General features: G+C 31.5%; 2 protein-coding genes across 3 annotated transcripts; one reads left to right on the forward strand and one right to left on the reverse strand.

Annotated features, from left to right (window-relative positions):
- The first annotated feature begins 8,153 nt into the window (after positions 1-8,153).
- On the forward strand, positions 8,154-10,669 carry Arp2 (Actin-related protein 2). The gene is made up of 8 exons (XM_015935870.3): positions 8,154-8,363; positions 8,461-8,571; positions 8,651-8,720; positions 8,810-9,025; positions 9,163-9,299; positions 9,366-9,515; positions 9,683-9,961; positions 10,047-10,669. The coding sequence occupies exons 1-8, from the start codon at positions 8,298-8,300 to the stop codon at positions 10,221-10,223; spliced, it is 1,206 nt and encodes a 401-aa protein (XP_015791356.1). The 5' UTR covers positions 8,154-8,297; the 3' UTR covers positions 10,224-10,669.
- A 372-nt stretch (positions 10,670-11,041) lies between these two features.
- LOC107368087 (uncharacterized) lies at positions 11,042-20,410 on the reverse strand. Of its 2 annotated transcripts, XM_015935868.3 has the most exons (9): positions 19,863-20,371; positions 19,335-19,601; positions 18,912-19,265; positions 18,141-18,662; positions 17,734-17,816; positions 17,491-17,597; positions 11,809-12,077; positions 11,582-11,736; positions 11,042-11,499 (listed from the first exon to the last, which is right to left on the reverse strand). In XM_015935868.3, exons 1-9 carry the CDS (start codon positions 19,951-19,953, stop codon positions 11,341-11,343), a joined length of 2,007 nt encoding a protein of 668 aa, XP_015791354.2. In that variant the 5' UTR covers positions 19,954-20,371; the 3' UTR covers positions 11,042-11,340. The 2 variants fall into 2 exon arrangements, with proteins under 2 accessions (XP_015791354.2, XP_015791352.2); XM_015935866.3 differs by having other exon boundaries at positions 18,912-19,601; positions 19,863-20,410.
- Positions 20,411-23,785: the final 3,375 nt, after the last annotated feature.

Here is a 23,785-nt window from a genome sequence, read left to right on the forward strand (position 1 = left end):
AGGTTCAACAGTTGATTTTCATATTAATTTTTGTTTGTTTATTGTTGAATTAACGGTAAAAGTCGATCAAATAGGAAGCAATAAGAAGATGAAAAAGACATTTGAATCATCTGAATTTGTATCATTATTACCTGATTATCATCAACATCATGCAAAGCTTCCTTTCATCCAACTATTGCTAATTCAATTGTTATTCAGCCTTTACGGTTCCAATGTCATCGTTTGATCCAATTAAATATTTTAGATTATTAATTATAATTTTACCATTTTTTTCTTCATTTCTTTCAGATTGATATTTTTAAAGATTTACTTACCTGGCAATTATTGTAACTTGTGCCTTTATTAAAGCTAATTGACAATTGTGCTCAACAATAAAGGATGAAACTGCCTGTAGGACATTATCAAGATAATATCATCTTAATCATACATAATTTCAAGCAATAATCATGATAATCATCTTTGGTTAACAATAAATGGATGAATTAAGGAGGAAAGACTAATAATGGTTCAACATGACAATGTAAAGAGCTAATCATAATTACGATGAGGGTTACCTTTATTAGCGAGGTGTTCCAAGTAATCAGGTTTACCTGTAAATCAAATGAGCAAAGCAAAGAGATGATGACAATGACGACTTCAATCTGGCAAATGCAAATTTATTGTCATTTGTAAATTCAGAGACAATACTAAATAATATTTGCATTGATGGTTTCTGTCAACACGCAAACTTAATCACAATTATATTCTGAATGATAATCAGTTGGGCGTTCAATTGATAATCTTACTTTTACCAAATTATCTTGATGACTTTTTAATAAGACAACTGGATCGCCTCAACCTCAATCTTGACCATTGACTTCATCTGGGCCTAAATCAGCATCATAAATAATCGCTTGATATTCACAAAACAAAAGATTTACGAGAAATCTATTGAAGAGTTGGCAACAAAAAGAGGTTCAAATTCAGATCAAATTGTACACAAGTCCTTGCAGCGAAACGTAATGTTCAGAATCCAAGCTTTTACAAGATTTTACAGTTGGAAGGTTAATCGGTGATGTTTTGGTTAATCATTTACGACTGCCCTCTAACATTAATTATTAGCACAACAATTTAATGGTCAAAGTGTCAATAAAAGGAGGAACAGACTTTCTAAGGCATTAAACTAGACGCTAGTCAGGAAGAAGTGAATCTGGAGACAATTTTTGGAATGAAAAGTGAATTGTTGGTTTAATTAATAATTCGGAAGTAACAGAGATGATTGTGTGTAATTACTTTTCCCTGAGTTTAAAGCAGATTTGATAATTTAATAATCATTATAATCAACAAATGATGAGAATCCCTTGGCCTGACTTTGTGTTAAGATCTTGTTGTTGTCGTCTTACACCCAATTTATAGTGATACTCACCCTTGACTTCCCATCAGTGTTGAATAAAGGTTCAAGGGAAGTGAAAATAGTAAATGTGAGTTTCATGATGATGATATTATCGTTGGTGGATGATGATGGTGATCATGTTGATGATGACGATGAATATAAAAGAAAAGGTAAAAGAAGATATTGCAAACTCTGTGAAAAAAGTGTAAATCTTGTTACACCTTTATCATAATGGTTGATGTTTGTTTTATTCACAGGCAAATTATTGTTTGTTTTGCAAATCTTTATAAACATTTGATTTATTAACATTTCTTCTTCATTGCATGATAATAATAATGATGATGAATTTATATTCACATGCTGTTGCCATGTTGTCAGTTGTTCAACTCTTTACAGCTTGTCACCTTAACTTCCCATTTTTGCAATATTTTGATGCAATTTTTTTACCACATTTTTATCTCCAAAAAACAGGGAAGACTGATTTTTCTCATCGACAAATGGATTACAGTGGGATTTCAGGCCCTCAGGATTCTCATCATTTGAACAACAGTTGGTGTCGATATGGAGTATTAATATCAGACCCTATCAGTGAACCGTCAACAAGCCTCTTAAATTGAGCTTTTCACCAATCTTAATATCTTTTGTTCAAATCAAGTAAATCAAAAAACGAAAGATCTTCAAGATTCATCTGATGAATTGGCAAAGTGGTGCTCGATTCGATCGCTGTCTCTAGGATTGAACCAAGGCCTGCGACATTAACCAAGAAATGGCAAAATTATGCAAAAATTGTTAGATTTACAAATAAGTTAAGATAGTAAGTCAAGAGCTCTGGGAAATCATGAAATTCTTGATATATCCAGACTTAAATAAAATAAAGTCCATCGTTATTTTATTTCCTGGTGAAGGTTTAGATTGATATTTCTTCAGGTAAATGGTCAGTTGTTTGCCAAATAATGAAAGACCTTCTAGACTAGATGATACACATCAAGTGAACATAAATATTGACCTGGATTTTAACTAGCTAACCTTATTTTGGTCAATTACTTTGTGACTCAAGCAGTCAATAATTATTGAATAATGTTAATTTGATTATTATTTTTCATCATGACCATCATCATTATCATGGTTTCCTCCTTTTGTTGGCCAACTAGAGTAACAGTTAAAAGTTAAAAACAAAAATCTGTTCAAAGGTTACCTCAAATAAGGTGACCCTCGTAACCTTAAGGGCATCATTGTTATGAAGAGCAACTATGACAAGCCTCTTATTAAGATGATCCAGTGACCTTTCCAACCCAGTCATATGATGTAATAAGACTAGGAAAAAAGGTAAAGATGAGAAAGAAGAAGAAAAATGACGTTCAAATGTCTATGAAGAAGATGATGGTTAATAAATACTCAAGGAATTTGAAGGTACACCGTCAAAATGACCCACTTTCGAGATTCGGGCTTCAATTATTTAACATTTTCCCATCCTATTATAATAATACCAAGATCTTACATCATTATGAAGTCTCAAACCTTTGACCTAGCATAAAGGTTAACATTTATATGTTGATCAATCTAACCTAGATTTGTCGTTATTAAATCATCTCAATTGTTGCCTTCGCTGGATCAATATCTGACCCTGGAATAATCATTGATTCATTCAAAGTTCATCTTCAAGTAAACTTGAATGAAGTCTCAGCCAATTAATCAATTCAATCTGTTTTCATCTGCAACTTGTCAACCTTTTGTGGTTTAATTAATAGTTTGGGTAAAAACTTAACCTATTAACCTTCGTATCAATGATTGGAAATGATAATAACACCTTAATAATCACAATCAACTGTCGAAAATGTTGGAGTAATTAAAAAATGTTAAAACAAAAAGGTTTTGATAGTGATTACGAGTTATTTAAACAACTGCCACAAGCAGTTATGAGATTTAAAGCACGAGGGCGGAGCCCGAGTGAATTTTATCTCATAACTGCGAGGGGCAGTTGTTTAAAAAATTTACATAACGATGTCCATTGAGAGAAGCCGAAGAGAGAGAAATGAAAGAGAATGAAGATGAAGAGAGATAAGGTGAAGAAAGATAAGGATAAGAGAGAAGTCTCTTATCCTTATTTTTCTTCAGAGAGAAGATAGAGAGTGAAAAGAGAAAGAAAGAGAAAGAAAGAGAAAGAAAGAGAAGAGAAAGAGATGGAAGAACAAGAAAAAGAAAAGAAAGCAAGAGAAGACCAAAACAATGCATATTAACTGTGCGATTAAACAGTGCCTGTTAAATGTGCGACATTATGTAGTTTAACGATTGCTGATAAGTTGATTTATCAACCACTGAGTTATGTAAAGTTATTTAAAGTATCAAAATGTTATTATTTTACTTTATCCAAACATAAATAACATGACCAAAGGCACAATCAAGATAATCTATCAACTTACGGGTGATGCGATTTAATTTACTTGTTTATTGTTAATCCATTTCTTTCAATCTTTTTCAGGTCATCTCAATAATCAACACTAACATCATCATCTTAATTTTTTTGTGCCTTTACTACAATTAAAATGAAAGCCTTGCTTTATGATTTTAATAATCTTTTAACTGCTTTCACTTATTCAATTGATTTCTTTCGCTACCATCATCTACAATAGATAGCCTTTAACAACGAAAATTAATATAAATGAACATCATTATCACTGATTACCTATTCAATTGCAATTTAAATCAATCTTTTTTCAAATTAACTTTTCTTATCCTTTCGAGTTGACATCGCCATCTAGTAGCAGAATGAAGCAGTTAAACTTACCGTGAAATAAACGTTATAAAGTGTAAATTATTCAAATATTTTGCTTGTAAATCATTAAATTATGATTTCAATTGATTGAAACTAAACAAAAACCATTGAACAATGACTCTCATCATGAAGAATCAACAATTAAAATAGCAAAATCAGTCAATTCACTAAGATTCATAGGCCAGCAATGACCAAAAGCTGAAAAAATTTGAAATATTCTGTAGATCATTTCTTCTGTGTTTCCAATTTGGTTGATTCCACTTCATTTAAACGAATTAATAACCTTCAAATCGACGCTAAATGACCTTATGTCTAAATTCATTGACTCGAGTATGACAAAATCTACCATTTCTTATATAAAATCGCTCTGATTGAATGAGGCGATTGCAATTCTTGTAATCTAATGATTTGGACAATATTTTGAACAGATTGCCCTCTTAGACTCGCTAGGTGATTGAAATCGACTAATGTTCATGGCGAAAATTTTCGTAAAATATTTTCAATTTTTTTCACCAAAAAACCTAAGCATAAAGCTTAGAGAATTGGTTCGCTAAACACTTTCATTGATCAAAAGACTGACACCTAGTATTTCCCACTTTTCATGTACACCTTATGGGCTAATTAAAACACATTTCATTAGAAAACTCGACTAAAAGTTCATGCCGACCCTTGTTAGTACTCATTACCAAAACTATTTGCACCAGAAATCTCTTCAACTAAACAACTCTAAATTGGCTAGAAATTTGGACATCGAGTTGATCCTGATAAATGACAATACACAATGTAAGACTGCATAAATTCATAATCATAACCGTTTCAACAACGAATAATCAGTTTATCTGAATGATTTAACCATCATTTAAGCCAAATTCGGACAACATGATTCGTGCAACTTAATAGCAATACAATGGAAGGTAACAGTAAATCCAATTAAAAAATCAGTTTAATATTAATTTAGTGTTACAGTTTTTTCTCATCGGATACAGGTTGGTCACCATAACAATGGTATCAACATATTATTAATTGTGTAAAAAGATTATGTGAGTATTATCATTATTTATCAGGAAGAGATTATTATCTTCGTCATCTTCATCATTATTATCGTTTATAAGATTTTGCTCTGAACTAAAGTGACTTTGGTGTTCCTGTTCAAGAAGAAGGTAAGTTTTGTCTGATAGGCATTTCCCCCTCTACCAAAAATATGAATGTATAATTGACTGAACTGTTTAAGGATGAAAATGTGAATCTGATAATAGACCATGAAATTGACTTTTGAGCTTGTTTCTCACCAAATCAAGGCAAACCCATCTTTCAATATACAATAATAATGTTGATGATAGTAATAATGATATTAGTTGGATAAACTAAAGTTAATCAAAGTTTAATTTTTTTAGCAACAAAAAGAAGACAAGTTGACCTGTTCATGTCAATGTATGAGAGTAACGACTTACCAATTATTCTGGTGGAACCATCATGATGTGGTCATCATTATCATCAAGTTAACCATCACGGTTTGTTCAACTTGATCAACACAATGTCAAGCAAAATCAAGTGAAACCAAAAAGCCTGAAAAAATGTTTATAAACAGATAACTGTAGTTACTGTTAATACAATGATCAAGTTGGTAGTCATGAGTCTCTCACGAACATTGATTTTAAATAGCCTACGGTTATTTATTTACCTGACTTGATCATTCACAAATATTAGTGTTGCTAATAGTGAACATTTGAAGCTACTCAAAGCAATTGAAATTGTTACCAGCAAATTGTGACGATTGATCACTATTGTTACAATAGACGTTAAACATTTGAAAATATTTTCCGCTTCCAAAAACAGCAACAATTTGACCAACAATCAAACCAATAATGGATACAATTTATAGCTCTTTTTGCTGATTACTTTGATGCTTGTAATTAAATTAACATTCAAAGTCTCAACCTTTTCTTTCTCACTACCTTTGACCCTCAGGTGCTAATTAATATTTTCATTTGTAATTTACAATTGAATCTTATTAGCTTTTTGTTGTTTTTCCTTGATTGTTGTTAAGTGTTTGTACATACAATAGTAACAGTTTTGCTTTGATGCCGTCTGTGTCAAATGATGTTTGCTTGTAGCTGATTGCATTTGATGGCAAATAGTAATTAAAATTAGTTTAAATGACTGTTTCTGATTGTGAAAATACGCCAAACCCGCAAGGCCTTTTCATTACGATTGATGGTTAATAGTAAATGGATCGGAATCAAGAGAAACTTGAACGGACAAAAAGGATTCTTGGCTTCCATCTAATCTTATTTATTTATTTCAATTAAAAGTCATTTGCTATTGCTTTTAATTGAAAACATTTATGCTCATTCATATTAATAACATTTAATGTTGTTGATTAGTTTCCTTAATCATTCCAATAACATTTCATTCATTTAATAAATCTTGTTGAATGATTAGAAGAAGCAAAATCAAAAGCTAAATGTTCATGAGACTCAAAATATTCATTAAATATTCACACTTTAAATCAAATCAGACGATTATTCATTTAATTTTAAGAAATTTGTTTCCAAAAATCACAAATTCTTTGAATCATTTCAAAGCTCAATTGCATGATTCAATTTTGAGCTTGTTTCATATAATTGCTGATATTATCACTGCAAAAATATAATAGACACTTTGATATATTGATGAGAATCAATTGAAGTAATGATTTTTTCATTATTTATCGTATTAATCATTGTTAGTGGCAAGAAATTAAGGAATTCATTTTTGATTCTTTCAAGTATTAAATCGTTTATTAAATTTCATTATACAAATATTTATACAAATATAGCAACAAGTTTCTGTAGCTCTATTCATATATAATTTAATTAGCTAATTAAGGTTTGTTGGCCTCTAATTTCGTTTCTTTAGCTTTCTTTTCTTCCTTTTATTCAATGTAATATTTCGTTTATTACCTGATCATCATCTCTTTCATGTGAAGATATTTGAAAATGAGAAAAATCACAATTAACTATTATTTAATAGGAACATGCATTTTCCTTCCCTTTTTCAATGCCTCACTATTAGCATATAAGCTCTTTATTTAGGCATTTTTATACCCGAAATAATTTATTTTAATTCTCGGTCTTTTCAGCTTTGCCTGGATTCATTAATCAGTGATCACGTTGAAAGTTGGCTGATTTTCAATGTATCAGCCAATCCATGATCATCACGCTGACAATTAACCAGTTTATCCAAACTAAGAAAGCAAATCTATTATTTATATACATCGTATCAGAATAACTTTCCAAAAGTGAGAGACTTTGACTAAAGCAGACGAATCTTGATTTTTGATAGCTTTTTCAATTTATATTTATCATAAAATGATAATTGAATGACTGAAATCAAATTAATAACATCATTGAAGTTGATACAAGAAGATATCAGAAGAAGATTGAATCAAGTCACAAACAGTAAACACGAGTTACCTTTAAACAAACATCTTGGTCATCCAATTTGTTACCCGATGATAAAGTCAGTAAAGCTGAAAGTATTAATTACCGTGATGCCTGAGCTGTTAATGAAGCGGATTAAATCAAAACAATGAGTTACAGTGAAAGGTTTTAATCAATTACAAATGAAGCTCATTTAATGAACGTAAAAATTGTTGAATAATGAATTTAGTCAAATATAAACAGATGAGATAACGCCATCTAGGTTCAAGTTTTTAAGCACAAGTTTGAGATTCTCTTAAATTGTTGATTATACTTTATTGATAGCTAATTGAATTATTAAATGGATCTTGAATGATTGGATTAAGTTTCTTTGCATATTCATGTAACTGAGAAGATCTTTAATGAGGATGAAATTCATCGATTTCATTTATTGATTGTGAAAATTTAAATTGGTCTATTTGTTAACAAGTTACTTGATAGATGGTGCTGTAAGAGATTCGGTGTAAATCACATGATATAACATGATTTAACATAGATGGCGTTTTTTAAGCTCATCTGTTTAAGTTAATTTTAATTGTCATTTTTCTCAATTTTCTTGCTGTATCTTTATAAATTGTGATTTTATTGGATTTTTAAATAAATAATTTATTTTAACCTCAGCCATTTGATTTGATTGCAATTGTTTATTTTCCTTGGTTCTTCCTCTTGTTAACAGTCGGCATTGGTAAACATGGTTAGTGGACCTGCAGTGGATAGTGAAGGTAGAAAAATTGTCATTTGTGATAATGGAACTGGGGTAAGTTTGATTTATTCATTAATTCTTTGTCGCCTACAAATGTCATCTGAGAGTTTCAACGTTTAATTGGAAATAATTTGGTTATTTGTTTCTCTAGTTTATCAAATGTGGATATGCCGGTACAAATTTTCCTGCCCATACATTTCCATGTATCGTAGGCCGGCCTATCATCCGAGCAGCTCAAAGAATTTCCGACATCGAAGTGAAGGTAATTTATTGTTTTTAGACCATCTGTGCGTTTAATTGTAAGATCTAATTGATATTCTGAACTGATTACATTCTTGTAGGATCTGATGGTTGGTGATGAAGCCAGTAAACTGAGGTCTCAATTAGAAATATCTTATCCTATGGAAAATGGTAAACAACTTCATTCTCAACTTTGGGTGGAGAAATTGATATCATTCATCCGGTGTTTGATTGGTTACTGATTTTATCTTTTATTGCAGGTATTGTTCGCAATTGGACTGATATGTGTCATGTTTGGGATTATACCTTTCACACCAAGATGGGAATCAACCCTAAAGATTGTAAAATCCTCTTGACAGAACCACCAATGAATCCATCAGATAATAGGAAAAAAATGTTCGAAGTAATGTTTGAAAATTATGAATTCCATTCTGCTTACATTGCCATCCAAGCTGTTCTCACTCTTTATGCCAACGGTAAATTTAATATAAATAATTCGAGATCATACAATCAATCCAACCTATTTCCTTCACAAATTTGAAACAATCATCAATGATACCTTATTAGTCTATTAGTCTATTGATTTTAATCTTTGTTCAATCTAAATTATCAGGTTTATGTACAGGAGTTGTATTAGATAGTGGTGATGGTGTTACCCATATATGTCCTGTGTATCAAGGATACGCCCTTCCTCATCTTACTAAGCGATTGGATATCGCTGGCCGCAATATTACTAACTATCTTAGTGAGGTGAGAAAGTTCTTCAATTTTCCAATTCTATTTAATAACATCTTGTTTTGTTTATATTTCTAATAGCTTCTTCTACTCCGAGGATACGCCTTTAATCACACTGCTGATTTTGAAACTGTTAGAATTTTGAAAGAGAAATTGTGTTACGCTGCATATAATATCGAACAAGAACAGAAATTAGCCAATGAGACAACATATCTCACAGAAAACTATACGGTAAGCATCACAATATTTCTTAATTCATACCATTTAACATGTCATTTAATTTCGTATAAGAAAATTGTCATTCTTGTGAACAAAAAAAGTGATACATATGTAAATATGGCATAAATTATTTTCTAAGCTCCACTCTATTCTAATCATCTCTCTGTCTCTAAACTTAGCTTCCCGATGGAAGAGTGATTACAATAGGAGGTGAAAGGTTCGAAGCACCAGAAGCACTTTTCCAACCTCATTTGGTTAATGTTGAAAGTCAAGGAATCGCTGAGTTAGTTTTTACAACCATCCAAAATGCACCAATGGACATTCGAAGTGAGCTTTATAAACATATTGTGCTCAGTGGAGGCTCAACAATGTACCCAGGTTTACCATCTCGTCTTGAAAGAGAAATAAAACAATTATATCTGGAAAGAATTTTGAAAGGAGATGCTGGTAATTTATCGGTAAGTTTATATTTCTATTGTTAATCAAATTTAACTTTTGTTCTCATGTACTAATACCTTGAATTATTTCATTTTGTATTTTTAGAAATTTAAAATTAGAGTAGAAGATCTTCCTGGCAGGAAAGACATGGTTTTTATTGGTGGATCTATTTTGGCTAGTACTGTTAAGGATAGACCAAACTTCTGGTTATCTCGTGCCGAATGGAAAGAGTATGGACCAGATAGAGCTCTTGCTCTTGTAAAAAGCAATTCCGCAATTTAAATTGAGAATGAAGATTTATAAATGAATACTATTCAAATTTCTTGTAAAACATGGCACCCATTACTGAATAGGTGAAAGAGTTGAATTGGTTGATCGTTTTATCCGAAGAAAACCATTCAAAATGATTGTAAACAATCTATTTAAGGTCAGCAACATTGGTTAAGTAACTTCGCTCTGAATTCCGACACAACTTCAAACTCAATCATTTTTTTCATGATATACTTTTTTCTACTTTCCTTCTCTTCCTGTTTTTTTTCATTTTCACCCAAGACCAAGTCAAGTATGAACCATGAAAAAGTTGAGGTCATCAAAAAATTAAGATAAAAGCAGAAACGATACCAGTTCTCAGCAAATCAAAAAAAAAATGCAAAACGAATACAAAAAAAACTTTTTTCTCTGTTGATTTTGTTTACTCTCAAAAATATTACTCAATTTTTTTGTTGTAACTGACTGTTTATTTTCACCTCATTTCAACAAAAAGTATATAGATGATTCAAATCAATCATTTGTTATAAATTGCACAAATCATGTTGCCTCGGTAAATTGTTCACATTACAACCTCCAATCTTCTCATGACTTACCTAATTGAATGTGTCAAATTTTCCTACGAAAGCAAAAATGCCTCAAATTGGAAATAATGAATTCAGAATCCAAAGTTGATGCCTGTCTATATTTAAAAAGTTGACTGAACTCAAAATTCCAAGAAATAAAATTGCAAAGCCATGAAATTTATCGAATAACCACAATCGAATCAAGCTCAATGAAAATTAAAAATCAACAATTGAAAAACATTTTCCTGAAGATACTCAAACTTGATCTAAATAAATGCATGTTGGAATTTAATCTGTCTAGTCAAATGTTCAACGGTTATTTATATAATTTTTTTGTTTTTTTCAACAATGAAACAAAAAAGATTTATAAAATCATTGATAAACAAAAAAAGACTTTAAAATGGAGGACAAATTAGGAATGAAAAGGTAAAACAAAAAGGATGATGAAAATAATGATGAATTAGTTTAGTTGCTATGGGAAGATGACAACAGGAAACATCCTTTCAGATTATTCATGGTATGCATCATCTCCTCATTAGGAATTTAATTTAATTGCTCTAATCTCTTTATGATATTGTCTTCAATATCCAATCTTTGAATCTTGTTATCCTAGTACAGACTCCAGGCAAATTGGGCTCAGCACATCCAATTCCCCATGAAATAATTCCAGCTAAGAACCATTTACCATCATCGCCTTGGACTTGCAATGGTCCACCAGAATCACCCTACAAACAAAAAAAAGATATAATTAGCAAAAAGTGTCAGAAGTTAACTAAAAATGAAAGTCATCGGAAATGCTTCATTTACCTGACAAGAATCACGGCCTCCCTCTTCATAACCTGCACACATGAATATCTCTGGGATATATTCATGTCTACCAGCCGAGAGGAACATGTTTTTACAAGCATCGTTACTAACAATTGGAACTTTAACCTCTTGAAGAACGGACGGAAGGATTCCTCCTGTAAAGAAAAAGAAGATTTGGATTTGTCAAAAGATTTTTTCTCATCGCTCATTGAATGTGATTGAATTACCTTCACTTAAACGACCCCAACCAGTTACAGTTGCATTACGTCCAACCATTTCAATTCTGTCCGGTGGAAGGCAAATTGGTGCAATATGAGGCTGAAAGTCGATAGGTTCATCCATTTGAACCAAAGCGAGATCATTCTCATAGGTGAAGAAATTGTAATGAGGATGGACGACCTTTTTCTTGGCCCCTCTTTCAACGTACGCATAAGGCTCCAAAACATTGGCAAAATCATATTCACCGACTCTAATCCGTATTTGGGAAAGCAGCAAACTAAACAAAGAAAAACAAAATCACAATTAACATTGATTTGAATGGTTTGAGTTAGAGTCAACTTGGATGCTTTGAAAGCAACTTTTGTCAAGATGTTTAATTGTACAACAATATCAATTGTATGCAAATTTGAAGTGAAAAAACGCAAAGCTAAAACAGGAGTAATTCATTGCTACGGAAATGATTATGATTTAGGTGAAAAGTTGAAATTTGATTTACAACTTTAACCAAAAACAAAGGAAGTTACAAGTTGGTGTTAATGTAAATGATATTCAAGCTAGGAATCAATTGGAAAACTTGAAATCAATGATTAATCAAAAAAGGCAGAACTAAATGAATTCAGTTTAATATTCTTGATAAAGAACGTGCTTTTCCAGTCAGTTTTAGATGTCAGGGCCAAAAATAAGAGTGAAAGATGGAGAAATACATTTTTTTCTGGTCATCTACTCAAATTTATCATGCTGAATGTACATGATGGATTATTGAACGGACATCATAAATGGTCCTTTTTGGGCAAGTTAACTGACCCTCCCTAGATGCTGGTCATGATTATCATGATGGAAAGGATAAGAAGAAACATGATTATGATGACCAGCGGCATCAAGAGATTGTCTCAACTTTAGTCTCATATTTGTGACCTGATTCAGACTCGTTATCGTTCTGTCAATATTTCTATTAATGCTACTTCATTTTACTTGTTACTACCGTTACTAATACAACAACTGTTACTATTTACAATTATTATCATTAATATTACAACACTGTTACGCCTGATATTGAACCTTGTTTGTGATGATTATGATAATGATGGGATTTTAGCTGCAAGCTAATCAAGCCACTAAAACAAGCTAGTTAAAGAATCGCTCGTCTGGAGGAGGAGGAAGCTCAAGATATTCAAGGCTTAAAACTCAGAGCAACGCTTCACTTCATCTCCAGAAACTGTATTGATATTCAAGTTAAAAGGGTAAATAGGGAACTGAAAAAGGCTTTTACTGAATTTACTTGAATTTGCTATTTCAACTGATTCATTATTATCAATTAACCACAAGTAAAATTAAAATAGTAAAATTTATAAGAAATTGTCGAATTTTTAAAAGAAAAACTGTTCAAGTGAAGTTTCCGATTCTCCGTTCAAATTTCGGTTCTCAACCGATTCACTGATTTCTCGGAAAGTTGAAAATTTCACTCAAAATGATCATGATTTTAGGGGAAAAGGAGATGAATTTTTCAACAATTTTTCAGCTGCAAAAGGAAATGAAACTTTAACTTTTATCTTCCTAGTTGTCTCATTTTCACTTAACATTCAAACGCGTCTTCAGTTGGAGTGAAGCAAAATTGGTTAAAATCATGCAAATTATCAATAATATTCATAATGTTATCAACACTTGCTCCTGATACTGAAAATGATAACCTCAAGTAACTCAACTTATTACATGTAAATCATGTTAACAAGATTGACCAGTTAAGAGACGATTGTCATCTCAACGTGATTCAATCATCTTGTTTCCAATTGTAAGGTGTAAAGCAATTTAAATCATTTCTAGGATTGTTTCACTGATTATCATTCCTTGCAACTACTGCTTCTCATAACAATAGATATGGATTACTTGATTATAATTTCAGCTTGACGTGAAATTTGATTCGAGAAAATGTAATTACTTAATCTCAATTGTTTTAACCTCAACGGCATAAGAAACCTACTTATTTAAAGGGCATTGATCTCATCATTATCATCATTCTCATCCCTTATAAGGTCTTTAAACTACCTTTCAATTAAAGTACATCTTCTTCATCTTCATAATCCTGATATTCACAGGAGTAACTAAAACACATGCATTAAAACAACCGATAGCTTTGAGGTCAATTTCCAATCAAACAAATTAACACAAATTTAAAATCAAACTTGAAAACATCAGTAAATTAAAATTGTAAATACAATCCAAATGCACTTCAAAATACTTCACTTTCATAACTAAACAATAAATTGAAACAAACGACAAATTGATTCCCAACAACAATTAAAAACAAACTTCAAATGTTATAACAATGTAAACAATTTAAAAGCAATCTATAAATCTATACCAATATTTAAAGTCAAACATCAAATTTCGGGTAAAAATTTGTATCAAACTAAAAGGATTCAAGGAAATTTTTACGCAGCTTGAAAGCCACAAAATGGTCTCAGCTTAATCAGAATTCAGGTTAATGAGAAATTCGGTTTTCTCATTGGCGAAGTTCTTTATTAATTTGAGTCTTTTCAATTTATCGTACTGAGTTGACGACATTTGCGATCATCTAGATGAGATAAATTTCAATGTTTAATGTCAACAACATGGATCAACTCTCATGACCCAAATGATTGTTGAGTTTAAATGTGACAATAAAATAAGCTAATAACTTCTATTCCTGGACAATTTAAATGTTAAGAAAAGAAAAGGTAAATTGAAAAGAAACCATTGAAAATGATGTTAAATTGTTGTTACTCTTGCCGTTGATGTTGATAATGATGTTGATCATGTGGATGTTGTCGCAAAGGTTACAATACAACTTTATAAATAGTTAATTATGCACGACAATGAAATAAACTTAATCAACTCTTCTCATCCTTTTACGTTAACAATGAAGTTATTCAAGTTTAACAGCAAAAAGTACGTCTCACTCCGATTGTCACGTTGTGTAACATTTATTATCATCATCATCATCATAAATAATAATAATAATAATATTTCTCACCAATTGAAGTTTGATTTTTAAAGTCATTTTTTAGGGTCATCTTCATCATAAAAGGATACAAATTCAATGTAAATTCAATGATTGATGTTAATGAATAATCATTTAGTCAATTAATTGATTCCAAATTGATTTAATGGCCTTTACAAGCAACGAAAATGACATTCAATTCTTAATTGAAACTTTAATGGGCATCTTTTTATTACCAATGATCAACACTTGCAACTTGATTTTAAACATTTTGTTTTCATAGGAGTTTGTAACCTTCAAATGAAACATCTTTTCATGATCATTATCAACATGATTAACATGATTATTACATGATTATGATAGAGAATAGGTCATATCCTCGATCAATGAGAATCCGTGTTAGTTTAACCTTTGATTGACAACAAAATTCAGTTAACAGAAAAATTATATTATTCAGGATGTTTCTGTTTTCTTTTCTTCTTTTTTTCAGGTTATTATCATTATAACAGTCTTCAAGATGATGCTAAGATAATATAACAATCAAACAAGCAATTTACCTGTTTAATTATTTTGTCATTTGTAGCCAATTGTTTGCTTGATCCGGTTACTTTCATATTTTCACTTGATATTGTTTCAAATTTCAAAATTCATTCTCAAGATTAGTTAGATTTTCAACTCTTTACCCTGTAAATTATTGATCAATTTTGTCATAAAACACTTTTGCATACAAAGCTACAAAAATTTAGGTTAACTCACTTTACAATCGGTTTTCTGGTTAATGAACAGTCAACAATTGGCTATGATTATCAATCTTATTTTTTACTATTAATAGCAGATCCTTTAACAAAATACTTCAATGAATGAAGTATAATCATCATGAATAAGACTTCTTTTTTCAGATCTTTTATTCAGGACAAGTAAAATTGAAAAGATTTACTTGGTTTTTCAATTAGAAAGTTTGAGATGAGCAAATATAAAGGGTAAATACACTTTTCTTGTTCAATAATTGCTCATTTTACCGGTTTTGTTGGTCAAAAAAAGTGTACGTTTTTTTTGCAATCACTATAATCGACCTAAATTTGAATCGGTTAAATATGGCTTCTGACAAAAGATTGAAATAATTAAATTGAAAAGCAAAATAAATTATTGTAAGCAATTCAAGTTAAAGGTTAGGTAAAAGGTAAACTGTTCAATTGGCAAGTTAAATCATTTCAAGATTAAATTGTTTAACCATATCAATTCAGTTGAGAAGCACAATACAATTGAAGGTTCACGTTGACATAGACAATATTAAATCTATGAACCATTAATGATTTTAAACTTCATCGTTTGGTGATTCCTGTTGTAGTCAAAAATTGTAATGATAATTAATGTGTAAAGCTTAGAGTTGATTATGATGATGATGGTGAAGGTAGAGAAAGAGTTAAAGACGATTACTAAGAAGAAGAAGAAAAAAAAGTTACCTTGAATGGGTCAAAGAAATAGACAAAACCAGAAAAAAAAGAGTTCATCAGAGTAAAGCAAAGAAGAGGAAAAAATATAATTGAAAATGATGAGACATTTACTTTACAGTTTCGTGGAAACCTTCAACATTTAATTCTACTATTTCATCATAATCATCATCATCTCCACCTTCATCTTCCTCTTCCTCCTGAGTCTTGAATCACACGAAAAAAAGGTAAGCTTTGGGTCTGATTTAAGCTTTTTTTTGCAACCGTTTTGACTTACTTCTTGGTAGTAATTTTAATTACATAGTTGATCTACAAAATTAAGGAGAGAATGAGAAATGCTGATGAAGGTGATGATGAAAAATCATTGATAATGTTTATGCTTAAGGTTGTTAAGGTTGACGATGGGGATGATAGAGGCGTTAGGAAGAAGGAAGAAGATTGTAAGTGAAAGAAATACAAGAAATGACCGTTAATTTTGATCAAGATGATGCTACTTTTTATCTGATCATCTTCATAATCATCCTGTGAAGCTACAGGCGATTAATTTCAATGGATTGACTGGTACGTAAGGTGTTTCTGAATCTCAAGAAAAAGTATTTAACTAATCACCATTGATTATTATTAAAACTATTTGTAAAGCAAAGTGAATGAAAATAAAAACAAAATAGCTTTACATTGATTAAAGCCTGCCTTTAAGCTATAACAGGTAGCTTTGAGTTTTTGGGCAGCTCAGATGTTGATAAATTGTATTATGCCAAGTCTACCAAAAGTCAATTATTCCTGGTTTAACAAGTGTCATTTGCTACTTTCATATTGATTGGTTTAATCAATGAGCTTTAAAAATGACATTTGCACCAATAAAACATTAAATGAATCTTTTTTTGCTTCTCAATGTAAAATTTTACAGAAATTTTGATTTACTAATGATTTTATGAAGTTATGAGTAAATGACTTCGCTAACAATAAGCTGGTTTTCCTTAGAGTTATTTTGCCACTTTTGTTATCCTTTTTCATCGTTATTATCATCTTATTTGTCTTCCACTAACCTTTCTTTCAACAGATCATCATCATTAACTATCAACATTATTCTCTGCCTTGTATTTCAACTTCAACTTCAACTTCAATTCAAGGTTCATCAAGAAACGGGTTAATGTAATTTTATCCAAGTTGAACAGAAGTTTTAAATGAAAAGCATGGTTATATATATACCAGTAAATATATCAGTATATAAATAACAGCAAATTGTAATGAAAAAATCTTACTCATCAACACAGTGACCTGCAGTTGCAATCCATTGATTGTTGAGTATTGCTCCGCCACACCGATGAGTGCTTGAGAAACCAAAAAACGAGGTTCGACGCACAGATACCTTCAATTGTAATGGTTATCCCATTTTACATGGTTCATCAGGATGAATGGTTAATGAAAGAGAGAAAAGATAAATTAGTAAATGATAAAGTAATGTTTAGTCTTGATGTTGGTGAGTAAAATTGGTTTCAACTAACCTGCCATGGCCAAGCGCCAAAGGCAGCATTTTTACCACCTACAACCTTTGCTTGGTGGGTTAATGTTGGGCTGCCACATTGAACTGTTCATGAGGTGAGGGAAGAGAAAGAAAGAAAAAGAATCAAGATTAATAATCATGTTGTTGGGAAACAATCAAAAATTAGATAATGTGAATAGGAAAACAAAAAAGAAGTAATTTACAAGTTTAAAATTGAAATACATGAGAAACAAAATAAAACAAAATGGAGTGAAAAGCACCGACAGAAGGAGTAACAAAAGCATGTGATTACAATGCAAGTTGGTAGGAAGTGTTGAACAATTGATGAGATGGTTAAATTGTTATGCTTTAAACCATGGTTTAGTTGTTCTCATGCAGATTGAAATTAGGCTTGTATTCAATGTTTACCTTTGGATGGGTCAAGAATATTGTGCTTGGTTGGAGATGATCCTTGGTATGGATATGGTGGTCTTGGCCTGTGGGAATTAAAAGACGAGGAGGAGGAAGAAGGCGATTGGGTTGTTGGTGGTGAAGTTGAAGTAGTTGTCGGTGGTGAAGGTGTTGTTGTTACCAACATTATATTGTTGTTAAAAGATGTTAAGGTTGTTGTCGGTGGGCTAGCTGTTGCTGTTGGTGGCGGTGGACGTGAAGTTGTACTGGTTATTATTGGATATTTGGTTCTTGTAGTAAAGAAGTGTTGATAAAAATTAGTTGGACGAACGGGAATCGGTCGTTCAGTGGGCCGAAGGAAAGGTGATGAAGATGATGACCCAGTGGCCGAGGTAGGTCGATTATTAACATTATTAGCATTATTTTGATTATGATGATGATGATTATTATTGTTCCCAAAAACTGAAAAAATTGGCGGACGAAATGTATTTAGAAACGGTTTTGCTGGAGTCGTGTTTATTTGGCCAGGCCATACTTGTGCTATAAATAGAACGAGATTGAAAATAAAATTATAATTAGTCCAATATTAATAATGGTCATCTGATAAAGTGAAAGTTGATGAAAATAAATAAGTGTGTTGATCTTTTTTTGTCCCGCAAATGTATAAGGATATTTCACCTTGACTTTCAATCTTGATCTTTTGCTTTTTCTCTCTCTCTCTTAATCGAGGTCAGGCCAGTCACTTTTTTTCATTATTACCATGTTTTAAGGTAGTAATTGGATTCTTACCATGTAAAGGACTAGGAGAAGTATTCCAGGTTTCAAATTGATTCCAAGATGATTCTGGACGAGATGTTGTTGACGGAGATGGAGCTTTGGTCGTTGGAGGAGCTGAGGTTACAGATGAAGATACTCCGTAAACGGATGGCCTAGTTTCACCTAAGAATGATGATGATGATGTCGATGGTGATGATGATGAGGATGCTGAATTAGAAGAAGAGGATAATGATGACTGGGACCATGAAAAGGTTGACGGTTTACTTGTTGGCTTAAGGCTGTGAAATGAATGTGATGAATTTTCGATGGTGTTTGTTGATGAAAATGATGATGATGGTGAACCTGAATTAGTTATAGTAACCGTTGCTGTTGTTGGAAAAGATTCAACAAATGATGAATGTAATGGTGAAACTATGCTCGGTTTATTGTTATTACTTGACGATGATGATGATGATGATGATGATGGACTGTAACCCAAACTTGATGATGAGATACTGTTGATCACATGATGATGACCGTTATTATTGTTATCAATTGAATTAAACGTATCATTGTGTCCGCAACAAGAGCCGAACAGGAAACCATCAACACAGGTTCCAAGATGTTTACCCTCTGTTTTGATACATTCCCAGACAAACATACAAGTTCCCTCTTCTCCGATTGCATTGCTACACGGTTTTGGGCTGATTTTAAGGGATCCACCTGAATAAATAAATTATTGAGAAAAAAAGATAACAATTAATGACAATAAAAATATAAAAACCAGAAAAAAACTGGTTAAAATAGCATTTTGAATTAATTTTAACTGTTGAAAAACTTAACCGGTTAAATTAGTAAGCTTTTTGCTGAATCATTACTCATTTGTTTACATTTTGAAAGACATTTTTTAAGCGCTAATTATGATTTGGTTTTGACAATTGAACAAAAGGATTGAATGGGTTAAATAAATTGTTATTAACTTACCTTTGGATAACTTTGCAATGCAGAGTATAAAAACAAAGATGATAAACAGCCAATTCCGTTGATGGATATCCAAATGGGATGTTAATTTCATTTCATTTCATTAAAAGTGATTTAACTGATTTTTCAAAGGACCTCAAAAATGTCAATGTAAATGACATAATTGGTTATTTGACAGCAAAAAAATAGTAACAATCAGAGGAATGAAGAGAAACCGAAGAAGAAGAATGGAAAGAAGAAGAAAAGGAAATAATAGAAAGAAGAAGAGAAGAGAAGAGAAAAGGTTAAAGGCAATATTTTTAGAGTTACATATTTTTCAGGTTAAAAAAGCTTTTTGCTTCATCTTGTTCATTCGTTGAGTTTAGTTGAAATGATGTTGATATGAAGACTATTAAACAGGTAAGACTATTGCATGAAACTATTAAGGTGATCAAGTATAAATAACAGATGATGAATACACAACAATAAGGGAAAAAACGGTTTGTTACCTTAACGGTAAAAAGACTTGAGGTAGACTATTAAGATGCTGACTTGACAACATTTTCTCATCTCACCCTCCTTCCCTAAGCCTCCCTACCATCCCCAGTAATCTCCCTCCTCCTCATCATTCTTATCATCATCAACATCATCCTCTTCATCATCTACATCATCTTCATCTCCTTTCTACTTGTCTTTCTTCTTGTGCTTCTTCACCTTCCAGATAAACAAAAAAAAGGTAAGCACTGAAGATCCCTTTTCTTGCCAATCTTTCTCTTTCCTCTGGCTGACCGACTTTACCACCACCATCATCATCATTATCATTATCAGCAACATCCCATTCCAAAAATCCTCTCCTCCCTTCATCTTTATTTGGCCCCTTTCCATTACTTGGTTTCTCAGTTTAAAGGAAACATGCATTTCAGTTGTATTATTTTTACCTGATTGTTTCCCAACTATTAATACATGGGTCAATCAACATTACACCAGTTTTGAATAATTAACGGTCAAATCATTTCTTAATCACTTTACCTCTCAATTTTATTTCATTTCACTATTGACATGCTATTCCTTCATATTTGTAAGCAAAACTTTTCTCTATTCATTTAACATTATTTTTTTGCTCACTCATTTGATTATTGACAGACATTTTTGACACTTGGTGAAGAATGTAACAATCAAATCTAATGAAATATGATCTTTGAGTGTATTGTCATAATTAATGGCCTTTTAACTGGTTTAAATGAATGAACTGGGCGATTCCCATGCAAACGAAGTAAAATTCAATGTTTACTTCAACTGACAGTCAACTGTAGATGGTCAAAATCAATCATACTCATCAATGATCATTGATCAATCATTAATCTGATAAGAGTGAAATCAGTGATAATTTGTTTTCAACATCATCAATCATTGATTAACAGTTGCTATTTTTACACTTTTAGGTGGTTAACTGACTAAACCTATCATCTTAACCAAAACAGCTGACCACAATTGTATTATTAATACATTGGTTAATCTCAATTTTTTGGGTCACATTGATTAAGATAACAAGTAAATCAGTTTCAGTCAATGTTTAATTTTGGTGTTTTTTGATTTGTTTAAACTGTTAATTAAACGAGGTCAAGTCAACAAGAGTCTTGGCTTGAATTGAATTTATTTCCGGAGTCTAATTTGATCAAATACAATTCAGTTAATTGGGTTAAACTCAATAGCCGGTAACCCAAGTAACATTGACTTTGATTCAAAGCTTTACCATACATAACAAGTGTTTACTGTTGTAATTAAACAAATTTAACCAAATTGATCTTCTCTCTTCCCTTCAAACCTTGTCAAGTTTTGATTGTAAAAAATAATCAACGATCCAATTAATTGTCAAACTGTTGCCAGGACTGGATGTCAATAAGTTAACCGACAATCAACAAATCAGTGAAATAAATGCATCTTTAATGAAGGTTACCATTGAAAGGTGCAAATCAATGTCTCACAAAGTCAGCTAAAGGGCGACCTGTTAATAGAGTTCGCATCTTTGATTGCAATCATCATAATTGCAATATCATTGAATTATTACATCTAATTTTTTTAAGAAAATTAGAATATATGCAAGTTTGAAAATCAATATTTTTCAATCGATATATGAAAATATTCCTTTTCTACTGAATAATCTGATTTCTTGCTTGAGTCCGTAAAAAAACTTTTGGCAAAAGTTTTTTCTATTTTATTTAATGAATTCGTCAAAATTTTTCGAATGAATCCAAATTTTTGCTCGACTCGATCTTTTTCAATGCTGATTCTTATATTACTTCTTAGTGAGTCCAAAAGCGACCTTGCTAGCGGCGAAATAGGTTGCGAGATTTTCAGCTTTTGTCGTATCTCAATTTCTCTTCGGGTTTTTAACATGAGCGGCAAACTATTTTTAAAAAGAGCTCATTTAAAGCCCATTTAAGAAAAGACGTTTTATTTAATTCGATGAATTATAGATCAAATTAAAGAGCATAGTTTTGTGATTAAAATGCTGAATTATTTGTCTCTGTACAACATCCCTAACTTGCTGAAATTTGCAAATCTTCCTGAGGACTTTACTAACAGGTCGCTCTGTTGAAATTGAAATGTCGATCCAAAATGATGCTTTATTGTAACACGATTGGTGTAATCGTCAACTTTGGTACCTTTTCAAAGTTCAACAACATTTTTAACTTGCCTTTTGTACGTGATTGTACTGATTGTTCAAATGGTAATTTAATATGAATTTAGTTTTGAGGATGTTAGTGAAAGTTTTGAGAATGACATTTTTAGTAAGATTTAAAGGATTGACCTCGATTGTTGATATTGTCAGATGTGTTCAACTTGGATTGGTGTGGTTAATGGTTGATAAGACGAAATGAAAGATTCATGATGAGAGTTGATTCAACTTTGATGGTTGATTGTATTTAGATGAATGAATAGACAAAAGATTATTGAAATGACTGCAATTGTTAATAATTGCATGGACTTTCAAAGATTTGGCAAAATTTCATCATTTTGATATTAAATGTACAAAATTGAACATTTTAACTGAAATTTTGCTACTGCTTTGACTAATTTTGTTTACTTCAATTTTTCCCTTCGCCTTCTCCAACAGACAATCCAGTTACTCTGCAGTTTCAATCACGTTGATTAGTCCTTATTTATTTGTTTAAGAAACGCATTCGCTTATGTCAATAAAAAGGACTGAGAAAATATGCCAGACCGATTGAGTTTTTAGGGGTTGAACTACTAATTTTGGTTTCTATTGCTGATGCATCATGAGAATAGTTCTCGGAAGATTGGTTTTTTATTAATTGTTTGTGATATCAACAAGGAATGAATTCAGGAATCAGTAATGATCTTCATCACAACGCTAGAAAGTCAGTCGTTTTTGTGCAAAAGTTAACAATGAAGAAAGATAATGATGGTTCTTTATTAATTCAGATGTTGTTTATTGCATGTCCTCAATGAAAATTTTTAAGTAAAATACCTTCAGCATTTTCTTTGTAATCATTTTAATCACCATAGATGATTTACTTAATAATGTAAACCTGGCGGTGCTCAATCCTTGGTAGATCATACCAATACAATCGATGATTTTGTCCATATCAATCGTCAACTTAGACGTTAAATCAAGTCGCTCTGAAACAATAAATGGTACTTTGGTCCCGTCCCTTCAAGATGAAGAAGCATTCATTAAGAGATTCACCAGAATCAGCACAGAACATCAATCTAAACAAAATAGAAACAAAATTTTGATTACAATTTCAGAAACAATTCAATCTTTTTACAAATACAATGTAATCAATCATCCAAGATGGATAAAATCAATAAAAACTTAACTAAAAATTAAGTCTAATCAATATGATTACCCTTTTTGGATTCAACGCCAAAGATTTTGACCTCTCAAATCCACTATATAAAGTTCTCAAATAACGACCAGT

Source organism: Tetranychus urticae, chromosome 2 (genome assembly GCF_039701765.1).
Source record: "Tetranychus urticae isolate SD_2017Ah chromosome 2, NJAU_TeUrti_SD_1.0, whole genome shotgun sequence".
In the NCBI taxonomy this organism is placed as follows: Eukaryota; Metazoa; Arthropoda; class Arachnida; order Trombidiformes; family Tetranychidae; genus Tetranychus; species Tetranychus urticae.